The 18701-nt window shown below is 32.2% G+C and overlaps 1 protein-coding gene across 4 annotated transcripts in view; it reads left to right on the plus strand.

Annotated features, from left to right (window-relative positions):
• Nucleotides 1-12307, plus strand: part of LOC111044992 (protein drumstick) — a 47143-nt gene extending 34836 nt beyond the window's left edge. For 2 of the 4 annotated variants that reach the window (XM_022330277.2, XM_022330278.2), the window contains exon 3: nucleotides 9298-12307. In XM_022330277.2, coding sequence (XP_022185969.1) covers nucleotides 9298-9358 — 61 coding nt within the window. In that variant the 3' untranslated portion in view covers nucleotides 9359-12307. Of the gene's footprint in view, nucleotides 1-2767; nucleotides 2833-9297 lie in introns of all 4 variants that reach the window. The other 2 variants (XR_005571394.1, XM_022330279.2) reach the window with 2 other exon arrangements.
• The last annotated feature ends 6394 nt before the right edge of the window (nucleotides 12308-18701 follow it).

Below are 18701 nucleotides of genomic sequence, written 5' to 3' on the forward strand. Positions count from 1 at the left end.
GTTCTAGAGATTACATTAATAGGGAACTACCTTATTATTTTATCTACCAATGTTATTACATTAGTCTCATTTGCATTGTAAATAAATGGAAAAAAATGAAGTGAAACATTTTAAAAGATTGTTGGAGATTATCTTGTATTCAAATATTCAATGGCACGCCGAAAGCTACCTTCACAATTTCATTCTAAAACACGTGAATTGAAAAAATTATACTTATAAGATTTTGGGTTTTGGAGTGAGATACCAAACATAACAGACAAACTATTTCAATCATTTGTGATTTCCAAAATTTGTTCCAATATTAAGAGTTTTGAAAGTGATGAAGTAGCTTGAAGCACGGTATATAGATGAAGACGGTAGGTGTCACGCGCAAGTTTGTGCTAAATTTCCGGTGTGGCTGACGTCATTTTATATCCAATCATCTGTTTTTAATAAATAAGTTTCATAATTATTGCAAATAGGTGCTAAAAACGTCGGTTGGTGGCTATGACGCAATCTAGCTGGCTGGCCACTGCGCACACATTTCATGACCCCACCGTTTTCATCTAAATACCGTGGCTTGAAGAACCTCTCTGTAACTCAAAAGCTGACATGTTGTAAAATTATTGTTCTACATTTATAAGGTTCTGTATTGATATCAAACATTTCGCAAACAGGCCAACTAAAAACAAAATTTTTAATTGAAATTAACAAGAAGAAAATAAGTCATTAGTTTAGTGGAAGCCATATTTCTCTGATATATTATACTGTATCAACCTATTAATTGATTTTGAATACGATTGGACTCCATATAACCATGTACAATCCTTTAGTGGAAACCATATTTCTCTGATGATATTACACTGTATTAACCTATTAATTATTGATTTTGAATACGATTGGACTGTACATAACCATGTACATTGGAGAAACATTTTTGAGAACCATATCTGAACTCAACATTCAACTGCATAGAGTTGGAGTTTTCTCATCAATCCTCAACACAGATTAGAGAAACATTTTTGAGAACCATAATCTGAACTCAACTATCAACTGTGTTTTAAAGCTACAGTCTTCTGCTGAGTTTTTAAGATTTCTGTCGTATTTGTTCATGGTTTTTTGTATTTTATTCATTGTGTACAATGTGAACTGGTTCAAGCCGAAGTGTGATCCTGGCAGTGTTGCAAACAAATTCATTTTTGGCCTTGTAAGTAGCGCTTATGTATTTTGTGTTATAATATTCACGTTTTCACATTTTTCCAAATAATTCACTTTCTGCTTTTAAAATGGAACTGGCTCGATGCACACAATTAATATCCTTCTCCTGGTTTGCCTGGTGTTGAGAGCAATGCACTAACCAGAATAATGATGTCATTTTAACTCTATTCTTCCAACATGTATCGACCAACCAGTTTCACACTTCGCTTACTAGTATTTATTACTTACGATATTTCTTCCTTTCAACCCTTCTGTGTTTTGATTTACAGGAACCGCAACCCATGAATATTCTCATCGTATAATTATTATTCACTTTCAATAGATTTCTGGGAAATAAACTGTATACGCCCCGGTTTATCAATGTTTATATTTGTTTGTAATCACAATAATTGAATACTGTTACATACCACAAAATGTTTTTGTAACTTGAACAAAGTATGAAGAAGTTTCCCAGTTCTTATCACTTGAATGAAAAATCATTTGAGACTCAGTAGTTGAGTTTAAACTTTTCAACTATAGCTCTTTCCGAGATTAGATTGACTTAGACTTGGTACTTGAGTTTAAACTTGTCAACTATAGCTCTCTTCCCGTAAATTCAAAAAAATAATGAATTTTGATTATTGTAATATTATCCATCATATGAACTTATTTTATTTTAGCTATTTATTATTCATTCAGAATTACACAACTTACAGAAAAGTACCACAAGCTTGTAAGCCCTAAACGGTTCCAATTCTAATTTATAAAACCGTCCAAATGTAGCTAGGTTATGAGTGTCACTTAACATTCTTCAATTACACACTCAATTTACAATTCAAAACACACAAAAATCATTTTTAAATTAATTTGTCTTTTTTAAGGATACTCTTTAAGATGAATTTATTATAAATCTTGATTTTTGTAATATTATCCATTACATGAATAAGCTCTTTCCGAAGATATCAATCAAGCTTCATAGATGATAAATTAAGAATTATTTTTAAATGAAAATGAGAAGAGATAGAACAGAAGTTTGTACAGCCCCATTTGCAATGGACGTAACAATATTGCAGTGACAATCAATTTTCAAGAATATCTCTCCCATTGTTAGGATATTTTCCGAATGCCAAATCATCTGATAATCTCTATTTTGGTCGAATTAATCAGCAGTAGGTGTAATTTTTGTATGATGAATACCTTCTTTACATTGATGTAAAGAACTATTTCAATGTCATGAAAGTTTCCCATTGAATTAAATATCTTAAATCTGATTCATCACATCTCGAATTTCAAAGAAGTTCTCTCCCATTTTCAGGATATTTCCCAAATGCCAAAAAATCTGAAAATCTTTATTTTGGTCGAATCAATCAGCAGTAGGTGTAATTCTTGTATGGTGAATACCTTCTTTACATTGATGGTAAAGAACTATTTCAATGACAGGAAAGTTTCCCATTGAATTATCTAAAATCTGATTCATCACATCTCGAATTTCAGCTCCAGACAATGTCTATGTTTCTATTGTATTATATTTGATAAAATTTCATATTATTTCGAAGTGGAAAGTGAGGACAATGTCTGGTTTTCTTTGTAGATGTGGGTGGCGGTGAAGAATTGTGGTGTATCTGTTCTACCTACAGCGCTCCTCTTAACTGTAATGTAAGCACATTATTACTTACTATTTCTAATACTATAACTACTCTCTACTTTATACTTATAAGGCTCTAATTCACATAACTTTGCACAGATTTTCAGTCACTTGAGCACAATAATTAACAGACTCATTACTGCATCTTTTCGGTGCAGTAATTTTTGGCAAGTGAAAACGTGATGTGAATAATAATAGAACTGCATGTTTAACAATAATATTTTGAGCTAACTAAAGCACACTGCACACAGGGACAATTGTAGCTTCCACTAGCTGATGCGGGAACGCGGAATCGGGATAGCCTAGTACTGAAATGTACATGACATTTCCATTTCCGAGCTCCCACAGTATTCTTTGGAAGCTTCTATTGTCCCTGTGTGCAGCGTGCTTTAGTCCCTTACACAAAAAGTATTTTCAATGTTGATTCACTATGAATGAGGTTTGACTCATGTCAAAGCCAAATTTACTTCACTGTGAATTAATATCAATTAAACTTACTAGAATGTACTATGCAGATGGAAATTTGTGAGAAATTGTATTTATTCAAATTCTAATGGATTAATAATATTATTATGAAACGAAAATCCGAAGAATGTACTGTTGTATTTCAAATGTTGATTCGCTCTTATTGAGATTTCGAATTGCTAAAGCTGCGTTTACACCAAAGTTAATAACAAAATGTTTACTTCTCCGTCTTTAAAGATTCTATTAGAATGAATATAACTTATCATACACATGATGAACATTTATGTGTATGTCAAGCTCCGTTCAATCTAATAGAATCTAAAGGTCAGATTTTTTTTTGTTAATAACTTTGGTGTAAATGCAGCTTAAGTGTATTGGATTGGGATTTGATCTTAGCTCAAATGTCAGATTCCACTGATACAGTTTAAATGTTTATCTACTCTCATTAATAATTAAAATTACTCATGCTATAGTTGAATTTTTGAATTGTGAGTTGATATTTTGAACATGTTAGACTAGTTAAATAATAAAATGAATGAGGTTATTTCGTTTAATCATTGAATTCCATTATGCTATCTGGGATCATAATATTGCTTGAACAAGTCAGTATCGATATTGATTGCCTTGATATAGTTCAGAGCTCCATAATTTATAGGCCTGGTTGCACAAAAGCCTGTTAAATTATAATCATGATTGAATGCCACGATGACCAATCAGGGAAGGCATTTTTGAAAAGACTGCTTCTTTGATTGGTCCCCATGAAAATTAATCACGGTTAAAATTAAACAAACTTGCAACCGGATGATACTCTATCAGATTGATAACCAATGAGCAGCCTGAGTAGTTTATTCAGAAGGCTAAAGGCTAAAGGCTAAAAATAAACTTTCTATTGGTGATAATTTTCATAGTTTTTCGATTTGTATATCATCAAGCTATCAAAATGAAAAAAAATTCAAGAAAACATTTTTTTCCGAGCATTACGTTTTGAGATAAAACGCCTAAAGTTCAATTTTTTGGGACAGAACATTTAAAATTCGGTAAGAGATACATCCATGAGATTTAGTGGATGAATTCTTCATAGTATTGATGATTTAATAAAATAAAAATTCCCTGAAATTATCAACTTTTGATAAAGTTATTCAAATGACATTTTTAGTAAATTGAAAAAAACTTTCTCAAAAATTAATATTTTCAAAACATTTTTGTTCTATTAAATCAACAATACCATGAAGAATTTATCCTCTGGATCTCATGAATTTATCTCTTACCGAATTTGAATTGTTCTGTCCCAAAAATTTGAACTTTAGGCGCCCATATCTCAAAAATTAATGATCGGAAAAAAATGTTTTTCTGAGAAAACTCTTTCATTTTGATAACTTGATGATATACAAATCGAAAAACTATGAAAAATATCACCAGTAGAAAGTTTATTTTTAGCCTTTGCATAGCCTTAATGAGAAATTTGATGAGAATCATAGAATATGTAGAATTATTTGATAGTTTTTATAGATAGCCACGTTAATCATCTCAAAATATACGCATCATCATGTCAATGTCAAGAATATTTAAAATATGCATGTATTATGAACAAAATATTGCATTTACTTTCTTGTTTGAAGCTACTTGTATTCACATAAGAATTGAAAATCATAGAACCCTCTTTTATTCTGTTGTATTGAATTCAATCAGTTATACTGCTTTAAAGAACCATCAAGTTTCCAATCCTCAATATCTCCACCGTTGAATGCAAACATTTACAGAAAGTAATAGCTGTTTTTATTGTAACGTTGCATCGTAATTACTAGTTCCCTAAACAGACAACTGGTTTGAGATTGGCATGAATAAAAAGAAAACTGCTAACATCAATACAGTACTATGGTCATAATTGCTGCAATCCAGGTAATCATATTATTGGCGTTTTGCTGGTTGGCAACAATAAACATAATGATGGGATTCCAAGTAGCCTGCAAAGTGAAACGTTTAGTCATTGATTAGGGCTTACTTACTTCCAGCACAAATTCGAATGGTTTATTTCAACTTTTACGGTCGCCGTTATGGTTTCATTGTTTGCACGGTAGTTATAATGTAAACAATGAGACGTGACGCTAAAAACAGTTTTTCAATGTGCCGGTAGTTCAATTTTTCTCTTTATTTTTATGACAAATTAACTGTCTTATTTGCAGCTGTGAAAAAAAATCTGCAGCAGCTTCTCAACCAGTGTGGTCTCTCTTTCGGGTTCAATGACAGGATAAAGCCACTACAATTTCACTTTTTGTAATTTTTTAATGGTTGAGAGCTGGAAAGTAAAGATTAGATGAGTTCTCTCGGTAGGAGGCATACTGCTCCACATCCATTTCTCTAGATTCATATCGTGTACATCTGATGAATTGAAAGAACCTCCTCAAATAATGAAAACATGAAATTTATCAGATAAATTAATAAAAATTATTTGTATACCCAATTGAAAACTCACAGGAATTGTGAACCCAAAAAATGGTACACCATTTATATTTATCATCCCTCTAATATATTACCCACGCACAAGCCTAGAACTCATGTGGGTAACTCTCCATGAAAGAGGTAAATTTTTTTAATTCAATGGGTGTTTTAAAACTTCAATGTTTCGAATGATTATTATTTCAATATGTGATTCTACATGTCATATTCTGTCAATCTACAGATGGAAATTACTGAGATATGCAATGATTGAAATGCTAATGAATTGATTATTATTATTAAACGAAAATCCAAATTAAATGCTGTAATTCACCCCGAAGACTTCTGCTACTGCAAATATTGACAACAGGGTGAACAGCTAGATGGAATTTCGATGAGCACTACTATTCAAAAATTATTTTTCGCCATACTGCACAGAAAGCAGCTGTTTTCCAGTCCCTACGTAGATCTGAAAGACATTGTTTGCAGACGACTCTCGTCTGACGTCAGAACAGGTTTCTTTCGCGCCTAGGCCGTAAAGAGAGAGTACCCTTTCCAGCCGCTAACAAGGAACTAAGAAAGGTGATCAAAAAACAGATGATCAAAAAACTTTTAATTATTTGTGTTCATTATTCAATAATTAAAACATTTATAATAATATCATCTTATTGTCATTTAAAAGAATAAAAAAGTATAAACTCAACCTCCCACATAATTGAACATCATCTTTTAGGTTATTTAGATAAATCAGAATAAAAAATAAAAATACTTGGACAATTTCCTGATATTCAGATTACCTCAGATTTGCTAGAGCTATCACCTTCCACTTCTGCTTTCGGAAGTGCTTAGTAAACAACTATTCTCATATATATATATATATATATATATATAATATTACATTTGAGTGTTTCGCGGATGGATATATTATATGTAAAAGAATTAACCGGGTACATCCGTTTGTTTTGACTTACTTGAGTCTGACGTTTCGTCGCCATCGCAGACGACATCTTCTGAGGGTGGCGTCGAGATCCACACTGAGTCCTAGGTATTCTTTCTGGGTCGAAGAGCATATCTCCTACCCCTCCCTCCACTTGCTTGTGCTGGCGCTGTTGGGTGAGTGAAATTCCAGGAAAGTTGTCTTGTTTTGGTGACAATGGTGCTGTAGCGGGTTTCATTGTACCAGGTACTGGGCGTTTGGTATTCAAAATTAACTTCCATAAGGGAGACACGTTGAGGCTGTCGTCTCTTTTATTTAGAGAGCCTTGCTTTTCGATTTCCAACGCCTCTCTCACAATCCTGACTTGAAAATCTCGAATGCTGGCTATTTGTTTGGAATTCACGAAATTTATTGTATGACCAGTATTTTTCACATGGTTATATAGGGCTGAGGTTGATTGTTGATTTTTTATGCTTAATTTATGTTCATCTATTCTAGCAGAGATTCTCCTATTTGTTTATGTTAACAATCAACCTCAGCCCTATATAACCATGTGAAAAATACTGGTCATACAATAAATTTCGTGAATTCCAAACAAATAGGAGAATCTCTGCTAGAATAGATGAACATAAATTAAGCATAAAAAATCAACAATCAACCTCAGCCCTATATAACCATGTGAAAAATACTGGTCATACAATAAATTTCGTGAATTCTAAACAAATAGCCAGCATTCGAGATTTTCAAGTCAGGATTGTGAGAGAGGCGTTGGAAATCGAAAAGCAAGGCTCTCTAAATAAAAGAGACGACAGCCTCAACGTGTCTCCCTTATGGAAGTTAATTTTGAATACCAAACGCCCAGTACCTGGTACAATGAAACCCGCTACAGCACCATTGTCACCAAAACAAGACAACTTTCCTGGAATTTCACTCACCCAACAGCGCCAGCACAAGCAAGTGGAGGGAGGGGGTAGGAGATATGCTCTTCGACCCAGAAAGAATACCTAGGACTCAGTGTGGATCTCGACGCCACCCTCAGAAGATGTCGTCTGCGATGGCGACGAAACGTCAGACTCAAGTAAGTCAAAACAAACGGATGTACCCGGTTAATTCTTTTACATATATATATATATATATATATATATATATATATATATTGTTTATTTTTGTGTGTGGCGAAAAATTGCGTTTGCACCACGGGCAAAAATGTTTTTCCGGCTCGAAATCGGTTTTCAAGTCCGAGGCCGTAGGCCGAGGACTAGAAAAGATTGAAAAATCTAATTTTCTGCTCTAGGTGCGTAATATACTATGTCAGCCAGGGAATCGAACCCAGTACCTCCTAAGTGCCGGTCAGGAATGCTAACCCTTACACCTAACTGGCAATCTCTGGATAGCAGCACTCTTTTTATACGAAGCCATAGCGGCAAGCCAGTCTACAGTTTGAAATTACTGAGATATTGCAATTATTCAAATGCTAATGAATTAATTATTATTATTGAACGAAAATCCAAATTAAATGCTGTAACTTGGATTTTTGTTTAATAATAATAATTAATTCATTAGCATTTGAATACTTATTGCAATATCTCAGTAATTCTAAGCTGCAGACTGGCTGGCCGCTATGTCTTCGTATAAAATGAGCGCTGCTATCCAGAGATTGTCAGTTTGGTGAAAGGGTAAGCATTCCTGACCGCCATTTAGGAGGTACTGGGTTCGATTCCCGGGCTGACAAATAATTTTTGAATAGTAGCGCTCATCGAATTTTCATGTATATTCTGTCAATGTTATTGATAGAATAAGTTGATAGCTTTGGTTAAGGAATTGTTGTTTAACGAAAATATCTAATTTTTTTTATTCACAAGTACTCAGATTGCTAATAATAATTACAATAGCTGTGGCTTTAATATACTTGAAAATAGTTTTGATAAATTATTTTTACTTGTCTCGAATCTTCAGACTTATATTGATAGAATCCAACTAGTAAATAAGATATCAATAAGGCTATTAAAAACAATATACGAATCTTGAAGTACCCTTTATCTTTTAAAAGCTTTAAAATAGTTCAACAATTAGTTTCGGTGATCACACCATCGTCAGTTTATAAAATTATAAAATTATAATTTTTATTCAATTTTATAATTTGATAATTAATTTTAATTTTATAATTTTATTATGAAATTATAATTTTATAAACTGAAACTAGAAACTTTATCACCGAAACTAGTTGTTGAACTATTTTAAAGTTCTTAAAAAATAAAGGGTACTTCAAGATTTGTATATTGTTTTCAATTATTTAGAAAGTAGCTCATTTGAATGAAGTGTTTTTACATTAAGGCTATGTATAATTTAAAAGTTGTAATGAAAAAATGTGATACCTGTAATGAAATGCCTGATTACTTGAATGAGTTCAGTGTCTGGCAAAGATACTGTGAACACTTCTTGATAACGTGAAACAGCATGACAAAATTTGAACAAAAGAATGAATTGAACTTCATCCAACATTTTCACAATTGAATTTATTCCTTTCTTCCACACAATTTCATTCCGCGTCACGTAACCAAGGCCACATTTGCAGACCTGGATATCTTATCAGTGCCGACTGTTATTAGATGATTGAGGTCGATTATTATGGTTTCAGGTCGATACACAGTCCCGACAACTGCAGGAATGCTGGCAATGGATACGCAACCAGGTTATGAGTTCTACAAACAATCATTCTTATCGCCTGGTTTCTGTGTTCTTTAGAACTGCACCTGTCACAGTTGATGTTGAACAGTTTGTGATATGCGAACAGTTTTCATTCATGTGGTCTAGAGCCAGTGATATAATGGACTCATTCATGTAAAATGTTCTCTGCACACTTTCTACTACGGAATAGAATAATCCATAGTCTCGAATCAAAAATATGATATTAATAGAATAGGCCTACTATACACGATTGAACTTGTTTATATACAGGTAACAGAATGAATATTTTGACATAGCTCACCAGTCTGTTCCTCCAGATTCAAGTAATAGATTGTATGATCTGCCCTAAGCTTTATCGTTCATTTACTCTCCTCAATGAATTGATCGATCAACGAACTCAAATTTCCTTAAATAATTCCTCAAATAAACTAACATAATACGTATCAGTGTTGTTGCTGAGATAAACAATGACAATTATTGAGAATTAATTATGTGCCCTAAGCTTCACTGTTCATTTACTCTCCTCAATGAATTGATCGATCAACGAACTCAAATTTCCTTAAATAATTCCTCAAATAAACTAACCTAATACGTATCAATGTTGCTGAGATAAACAATGACAATTATTGGGAATTAACATCCTTATAATCTGCAATAAAACTGAAGGCACAATAAATGGAGGTATGTTTGTTTTAATTATATAGGCTAGCAATAATTCCAATTGCCGGGAAATTTGAGCTTGCGAGATTCACATGAGGTCCAATCTGTGTAGGAGACAAAATATCATGTAACTTATTCATGCAACTTTTCTGGACTCGAGTCTGTCGTATACAGCGACATAATGGCTCAGTTATGTGAGCTTCAATTATTGTTTTCACTTCAATTTTCGCAACATTTTTTTTTTGTTTTTGAAATGAATTAGTTAATGCAGATCAACTGCTGGTGATTTTGCTATCATAACTTGTTTCCGTAGCTATCCGATGAATTCGAATGAGTTTCAGGCCAATTAAAACAAATAAATGAGAATTGTATTTGAATACTGATATTGAAGTTAACATTCTAGTCCAGATAGGTAGTTTCTGTCGATGAAGATATCTACTCTATGGCAAAATATAATTATTATTCTTTTTTTTATCAAAGTGAAAAAATCAAAATGACAACTAATAGCTGGAACACTTCGTTCGGAAAAGTCGTATTTCCTCCAAGTTTTACTTGAAAACTTACAAATTCTTTTGAAATTTCTCGAATAATTAGAAGAATTATTCCTACCTAGGTAGCATGTGATCTCATCTTATATCATATTTGTTTTTCTTGTATATTCAATTTTCCTTTTTTAGTATGATCGATACCTTGTTTCCAATATCGCAACCTTCTTTTAAGAAGTATCACTCCCTTACATTCCATAAGAGCACCTCAATTCATACTATCCCAACTTGATAATAAACATGAAATATTTATTTCAATCAGAAAGTGTAATCCAGTTATCAAAACCTGTGTAAAATGAATTTGTAACTCAAGTTCAAATGAATTTCCTTACAAATTAAATATTGCATGTCCCTGAATCTGGAGAGAACATAATAGAATCTATTCCTGTTTTCCAATTGTTTAGAAGTAAGATATATATTATTTAATAGCCTATAGCTAACATGTAAAATATTTTAACATAGAGCATTGCTTGAAGATAAATTCTAGTCTAAGCTGAGACATAACAAAAAGCTTCTTATCATATCATCGTATGTAATCCAGTTCTTGTGTGTGAGACCTAAGATTGATTACAACTCGAATTTCTTTCCTCAGATACACTTTTTTTTTGTAAAATCATTTGATATTCTTATCATTTTCTAGCTTTCTTATCATTTTCTGTCACAAAAATTCAAGTCATTTTTGAGACTGATTATTCAGTTTTTGAATTCTTGAAACTTTTCTTGATATAATTAATTTATCGGATACGAACTATTCAAGAATAGTATCATCTTGTAGATAAATAATAATCCATTGTAAATATGTATGTAATGTCTTCCGATATGTCCATTATGCTGGAGTGCTTGGCTTTAAGTATTTTTTTAGATGTATTCACGTTCTTGTTACTTAAGAAAAATCCGTTGCTTACCCTGGAATAAATCTGTGGCATTCTTCAATTGAATTGATTTTGGATAGAGTCAAGTTCAGATGTTGAACTATTTTACTCATAAAATATTGTATTCATTTTCGTAATCACAGTTTGATCGATATTTAGCTCAAATTTGGTTTTTTGAATTTTAAGATTAATAATAATATTACAAGCTTTTCACAGTTCCATGTAACTCAAAATCACGTATTGATTACTATCAATCGAAAGTGAAGCAGATACAAAATCACACTTCATTACACCACAAGATTTTATTGCCGTATTGGATTGAAATTCCATTGTTTTCAGATTATAATTATGTTTCGAATCAATTTTTAGCTTTGCTTTAGGACTTGTTCCATTTAGTTTAACTGTGCAATATGAAACACATTGAATCGTTTGCCATAAAAACTCACGATTGGGAGTGTTTATAGATACTTAGTGCCGGTCGCACAAAAGCCGGTTAAGTTTTAATCGTGATTAACTCCACGAGAGCCAATCAGAGTAGCCGTCTTATCAAAAAGGCCTTCTCTGATTGGTTCTCGTGTAATTAATCTCGGATAAAATTTAACCGGCTACTGTGCAACCGGGCCTTATCTGTAGTAAAATTATGAACGATTCACCCATGAATATTGTAAAGCAAGAAAAATTCTAATGGTATGTTTACCCTGATAAAATTATTTATTTTGTAAATTTGAAAGATTTATTATTAGTTGATACTAGCTGAACTTTTCATTGTAGATTACCATTGTAGGTGTAGATAATGAGATTAATAAGATTTATTCCACTTTAATATAAGAAATTTGTAAAAAGGATAGTCTACTATTGAAATAAAAATTCATTGAAAACCCACCATCATGTTGCTGGTTTTATTGTCACCCACCTTAATTATCCGCTATTAGAATAAGTTTTGATAAAAAATAATTTAATATTGGTATTCATTGTTATTGATGAAAATTGATAGATATTCATGAACAAAAAATATTTAATTTGTCTGAACTTAATCGAAAAAAATTACAAAAAAATCAATTACATCACAGAGTTTATTAGAGGCCAATCATTATTGACCTAGAGTATCATAAGAGTATTATTATGAATATAAAGAAAAATAAAAATCTCAGTACCCTTTTCGAAATATTAAAATATTTTTAATTATTAAAAAGTTATTTCTTGTTTAAAAGTATTTTTATAAAATGAATTTAAAATATTAAAATATTTCAAAAAGGGTACTGAGATTTTTATTTTTCTTTATATTTATATTGCAAGTAGCCCTATACAGAAAAGAGGTATTATTATGACTCTGGAAGCTTTTAGGGCAAATATCACTCAAAAATATCACATTTTCCAAATCGTACGATATCGAATAGTTTGAGTGCTTTGAGAAGCACTTCTTATTTGATTTTAATTACATTTTACTCAAGATCTCTTCATGATATTCATTCAGTGGCAACTGAGCCATCGCTGTGAAATACTCATTATCATGAATACCAGCATGAAAAGGATATCAGCATACATTTATTGCAAGGAGAGGAACTGGTGGAGATTGGAAGAATGCATCCTGGAATATAACTAGCCTACTCTTCCAAGATTCCCATGCAAGATCCAAGACAGTTATCTCATGTGAGTTAGATGAGTTAGTGCCGGTTGCACAACAGCCGGTTAAATTTTAACCGTGATTAATTCCACGAGAACCTATCAGAGAAGCCGTCTTTCCAAAACCGCCCACTCTGATTGGTTCTCGTGAAATTAATCATGGTTAAATTTCAACCGGCTGTTGTGCAACCGGGCCTTAGTCAGTCAGTTAGTGAGTCAGTTGGTCATATCAGTTAGATTGGTTTTGATAGTTCTCTGAGGAATTTCCAAGTCAAGGCAATTCCAAAAGTTTCAAAACTTGTGTATAATATTCTATGGTAGGCAAAAGGAAGGAATGATCAATAAAGTTACATTCTTACAGCCTCTAAATATGATAATAGAGAATATAATTTCATTTCATTTCATAATTTCTTCATTCATAAATTTGTACATTGTATACAATGAATAGTGTCATAATATATATCTTTGATTGGATACAATTAAAAATAAAATACATAACAAATAAAATATCTACAGAATACAACAATACAAACATACAATACAATTCAACTCATAGGAGCTGATCTCATTCATTCAAATATTCTTCGATATTATAAGAGCTCTTTCAGTTAAATATCTCTTCAATTCCAATTTGAATTTATTGGGATTCAGCTCTTGTTGGATTCGCGTCGGCAGCTTGCTATAGAACTTGGCTCCTATGTATGTGGGCTTCTTCTCGTAGAACTCAAGTCTATGGGTTTGCAAATGTAGAAGTTCATCTCTGCTTCTAGTGCTGTACCTATGATTATGTCCTAACATCAAAATATTTCCAAGATTTTCTTTCACACACATAATTGTCTCAAAGATGTAAAGACTGTAAACTGTCATTATATTCAAGTGAGCGAAATGTTCTTTAACTAATGCTATGGGGTCTAGGTGTAAAATTACTCTTATAGCTTGTTTTTGTGATTTAAGAATTGAATCCATGTTCTGATTTGAAGTAGATCCATAAAGACTTATACCAAAGGATATTATAGAGTGTATGTAGGCAAAATAAGTAATTTGCCTACTAAAATAAATAATAATGAAGATACGATGATACGAATCTTGTAATATAGTAGTTTATGATATCATAAACTACTATGAAATATAGTATCATAAAATATATTATATGATAAAACTATATATAAAATATCTATCATAATATATAATAAAAATATGATGATACCAATCTTATAATATAGTAGTTTATGATATCATGGCGTAGTGCTCTCCCCCTTGAATGAATTCTACAACTTACTAATATATTCATTAATAACCAATTGCCCAAAGATCTGGGAACCGGAACCGGTTAATAATCAAGATTGATCCTTTAAGTAAAGAACAAGAAGACTAATAGAGTCATGAATTTGATAAATTATAATGATTCATCAACTAAAAGAGACCTCAGGTTCTTTGCGTTTACAAGGATTCAACACAATATAGAATATAGATTAACACAATAGATCAACACAATATAGAATATAGATTAACACAATAAATCAACACAATATAGAATATAGATTAACACAATAGATCAACACAATATAGATTGTAGCAAATTTTACATAGGTAGAATAGAAATTTCATTATTTTGAATTGAATTTATTTCGCCAAAAAAGCACATTACATCATTAAAATAAATTGAAACAAAATGAAAATTCAACTATACAAAACAGAAACAAAATTATAAATTATACTAAATACTTATGTACAATAGATTAAGTAAATAACTCAATGCTTATAAGATTCAAAGAACACACAAGAGCCATTACCCATCCTTCCTCCCATTCCACCTTTGCAGAACACATAATCTCCACTGACCACACACACCCTGACATAAACAACAACCTCGAAATACTCACTATTCCCACAAGAACAGAAAATTAAATGTACTAGAACAGTTTGAAATATACAAGTACACCAAACAATATTCTAAATGTCCAAATCAACTTTTCCTCCCACACTCTGTTGACAAAAATATTTAAATCCTCCTCCATTAACCGCCAAAACTCCCCTCCACCCCCACTCTGACCAAATTTCACCCTCATAACCTTAAATACTTCGGTTTCTGTTTGGCTTGAAAATGTGCAATACCAGCACGAAACGGACGTCGCCACATCAAAGAATGTGAGTGTTTTTTCACTTTAAAGTTTTATGAAATACGATAGTAATAATAATAGTGAAAAGAAGATGGATAACCAACAACGGACAATATAGAAATAAATGTATTATAGAAATAGAAGGAAAGCATTTCACACAATATTTCAGACTTTACAAAATTGCGGTCCAGATGAGCTTATTTGAACCTCGTTAACTGTGTCAAGTTTCAAAGGTAATGTGCAAAATTAGATATTTTCAAAATATAGATTTTATTGGATACTATTTATTCAGGCCTGAAAGTGATTAAAGTTTAATAAAAAGAATATTTCCTAATAACGTATCCCAATAGGGAAACTTTATCTTCCAATAAATAAAATGTTTATTTCCCAAAAAACTAAAACTACTACATCAATTACAGAGAATGTTAGATAAATCACAATTACATACAATAGTTAGTTACAAAAAATTTCTTATAATGTGTCCTCCACATGTTTAGTTTTTTTCTGTGGAAATTGACCTACTCCACTATGGCGTACCATGTTCTAGAGTAGGTTATGATACAAATTGATACAAAATAATTCCATAGTAGGCAATCCTTTTGTTTTAAAAAACTTTTTAATATAAAACACAAAAGGTTTCTTGAAAATGGATTGGAAAGGCCGAAACTAGTTGTGTTTTATATAAAACGGTTTTAAACAATGGAATTATTTCCTATTAATAAAAAAATGATATCATTTTGTTCCATATTCATTTTGATGAAAGCTGCAAGCTTATTCTAACATACTAGTAGTTCTGTGAACAGTAGACCTCACGCAGTTTCCTCATCCACAAGTATCTGATGTCACCTCTTTGAAATGTTGACAAACTCAGTTCACGTTTGAATTTGTATTCCATATGATATAATTCATCCAGTTCCGTGATAATCTAATGAGAATTAATTTTTTACAATCAAAAATATCATAATTTCTTCAGCATTATTTAGTTCATTTGATTAGGCCTATTTTTAATCACCCATCAAATTAGGTTTTTTTCAAATGTGAGGATATTGATACAGATGGGCTCGTTTAATAATACCATGACTGCAAAACAGAATATTGAAGCTGAAGACATCAAAGATGCATAACTTTTCAAGGTCTTTGATTGAAACTATAGACCTTTTAGAAATATACACGGCTTCTCCAGAACATCTATGTAATCCACTTGTCAGCTGATTCATTATGAATAGTTCTATAGTCTGATTAATCCTATTTTAAGAGTAGATGATATAATTATTATATAGTGAGATCAGAGTATTGAGGAATTCCTTTTCTTTTCATATTGTCAATGGAAAACTTCGAAAAACCTTGTGTATACATCGCCGTGTAGTTGAAAAAGGAATATCCCTGCCAAATCTCATCGAATTCTATCAACGCGTTTGGCCGTAATCGCGTTACATACAGACAGACAAAAGAAAATCCGAGTTGAAACATTGACCTCATTACGTTTTGTCTATTGGAACATTTCCAAAAATACAAATTATAACTAATTTCTCATTTTTTAAGCCGTAAGTTTGTTGGCAAGGGCCTTTAGATGACCACATCATGCGTGAGGGTTGAAATCATGAAATAATCATTAATAATCTCGAGTTATAATAATAGTAAAGCGGAATGCAATTAATTACTAACAGAATTGTGTAGGCGTAAGATAGGCTACACGGAGAACACAAGTTCTAACCAGTCAGCAATTTATTCCCACGGGCCGTAAGGACAATGCGGCGTAACAGGTCAACGGTAGCAAATGCAGGAGTCAAGTAGGCTACACGCGTAACACGCGGCCCTGTACTGTATGTATAGCAGATGCAGTATAATATTCCGATCTACGTTAAAATGGCATAGACTGATAGAAGAACAGCTTTGCCGACTTTCTGCCCTCTCACTGCCTTCTGTAAGAGATAGTTGATTACGGTACACTATCTGATGTGATATTGTACTGTTCTTTCTTGTTAAGAATAATAATTATTAATAACAATAATAATGTTTTTTAATTTAATTAATTATTAATTACATTTCATTCATTTATCAATGAAATATTTTTTATTTTATTCTTCAAGAAAACATATTTTTCAACCAATTTTTTCAATGAGTTTCCATAATTGAGATCAAATATTCTGTTAAATTCCTACATATTAGGCTATAAAACGACATGGAGACGTTTCGAAGCACAATCAATATTTCAATAATTTTATTCAGTAAAATGCATTACAAAATTGCAAATATAGCCACAAAAGGATAGCGCTATAGCTGTTTTGTCGAATGATAGACAAGGATAGCAACACCAATGTTGCTAGGCTTAGCCTAGTTTTTCCTCCAATGTCATAATTGTATTATGATTATAGTGTTTTATACAATAAATGAATCAATGAATAATTTTTAAAATGTTAATCAAACATATCACAACAGAGACTTCACTAAATAAATAGTATCTTACGTCACAAGGACGGGAAGGGGCCTTTTGCAGGCGAGAATGATGTTTCTAGACGAGCCGTTAGCCGAGACTGCAAAAGACATTCACGTACAAGTAACGTACACTATTTTTTGTCATAATAATCTAAAGAAGAATAATTGAGAATAAAAAACATTACCTACTTGTGCTGAAGTTACTACATGTATTCTATAAACATAATCTAGTTTACAAATTCCGAAAAGGTATTTTGGGAAGTTGGCAAAACTTCCACCTGAGTGCTGAAGGTGGTTTTTTTACTTTCCTTGCCCTATTACCATAGGTAAGGAAAGTATTGCTTTCCGGAAAAAATTAAGGTACCCCAATTTCTAAATTTCTATACGTTACTAGGTCCCCTGAGTCCAAAAACTGGTTTTTGGGTATTGGTCTGTATGTTGTGTGTGTGTGTGTGTGTGTGTGTGTGTGTGTGGTGTGTGTGTGTGTTGTGTGTGTGTGTGTGTTGTGTGTGTGTGTGTGTGTGTGTTGTGTGTGTGTGTGTGTGTGTGTGTGTGTGTGTGTGGTGTGTGTGTGTGTGTGGTGTGTGTGTGTGTGAGTGTGTGAGTGTATGTGCGTCTGTGTACACGATATCTCGCCTCCCAATCAACGGAATGACTTGAAATATGGAACTTACGGTCCTTTCACTATAAGGATCCGACACGAACAATTTCGATCAAATGCAATTCAAGATGGCGGCTAAAATGACGAAAATGTTGTCAAAAACAGGGTTTTTCGTGATTTTCTCGGAAACGGCTCCAACGATTTTGATCAAATTCATACCTAAAATAGTCATCGATAAGCTCTATCAACTGCCACAAGTCCCATATCTGTAAAAATTTCAGGAGCTCCGCCTCATCATGCAGATAGATTCCCAATTATCAGGCTTCAGATACAATTGAAACAAAAAAAAAATCAAGTGAAGTAGATTGAGCATGAAAATCTCTACAATTGATGTTCAGTAACATATTCACCTTAAATTGAAAATAAGCTTCAAATTCGAGAAAATGTGATTATTCAATTGCAAATTATTGTTGATTCTATTAAATCATTCACTATGA

Source organism: Nilaparvata lugens, chromosome 1 (assembly GCF_014356525.2).
Source record: "Nilaparvata lugens isolate BPH chromosome 1, ASM1435652v1, whole genome shotgun sequence".
In the NCBI taxonomy this organism is placed as follows: Eukaryota; Metazoa; Arthropoda; class Insecta; order Hemiptera; family Delphacidae; genus Nilaparvata; species Nilaparvata lugens.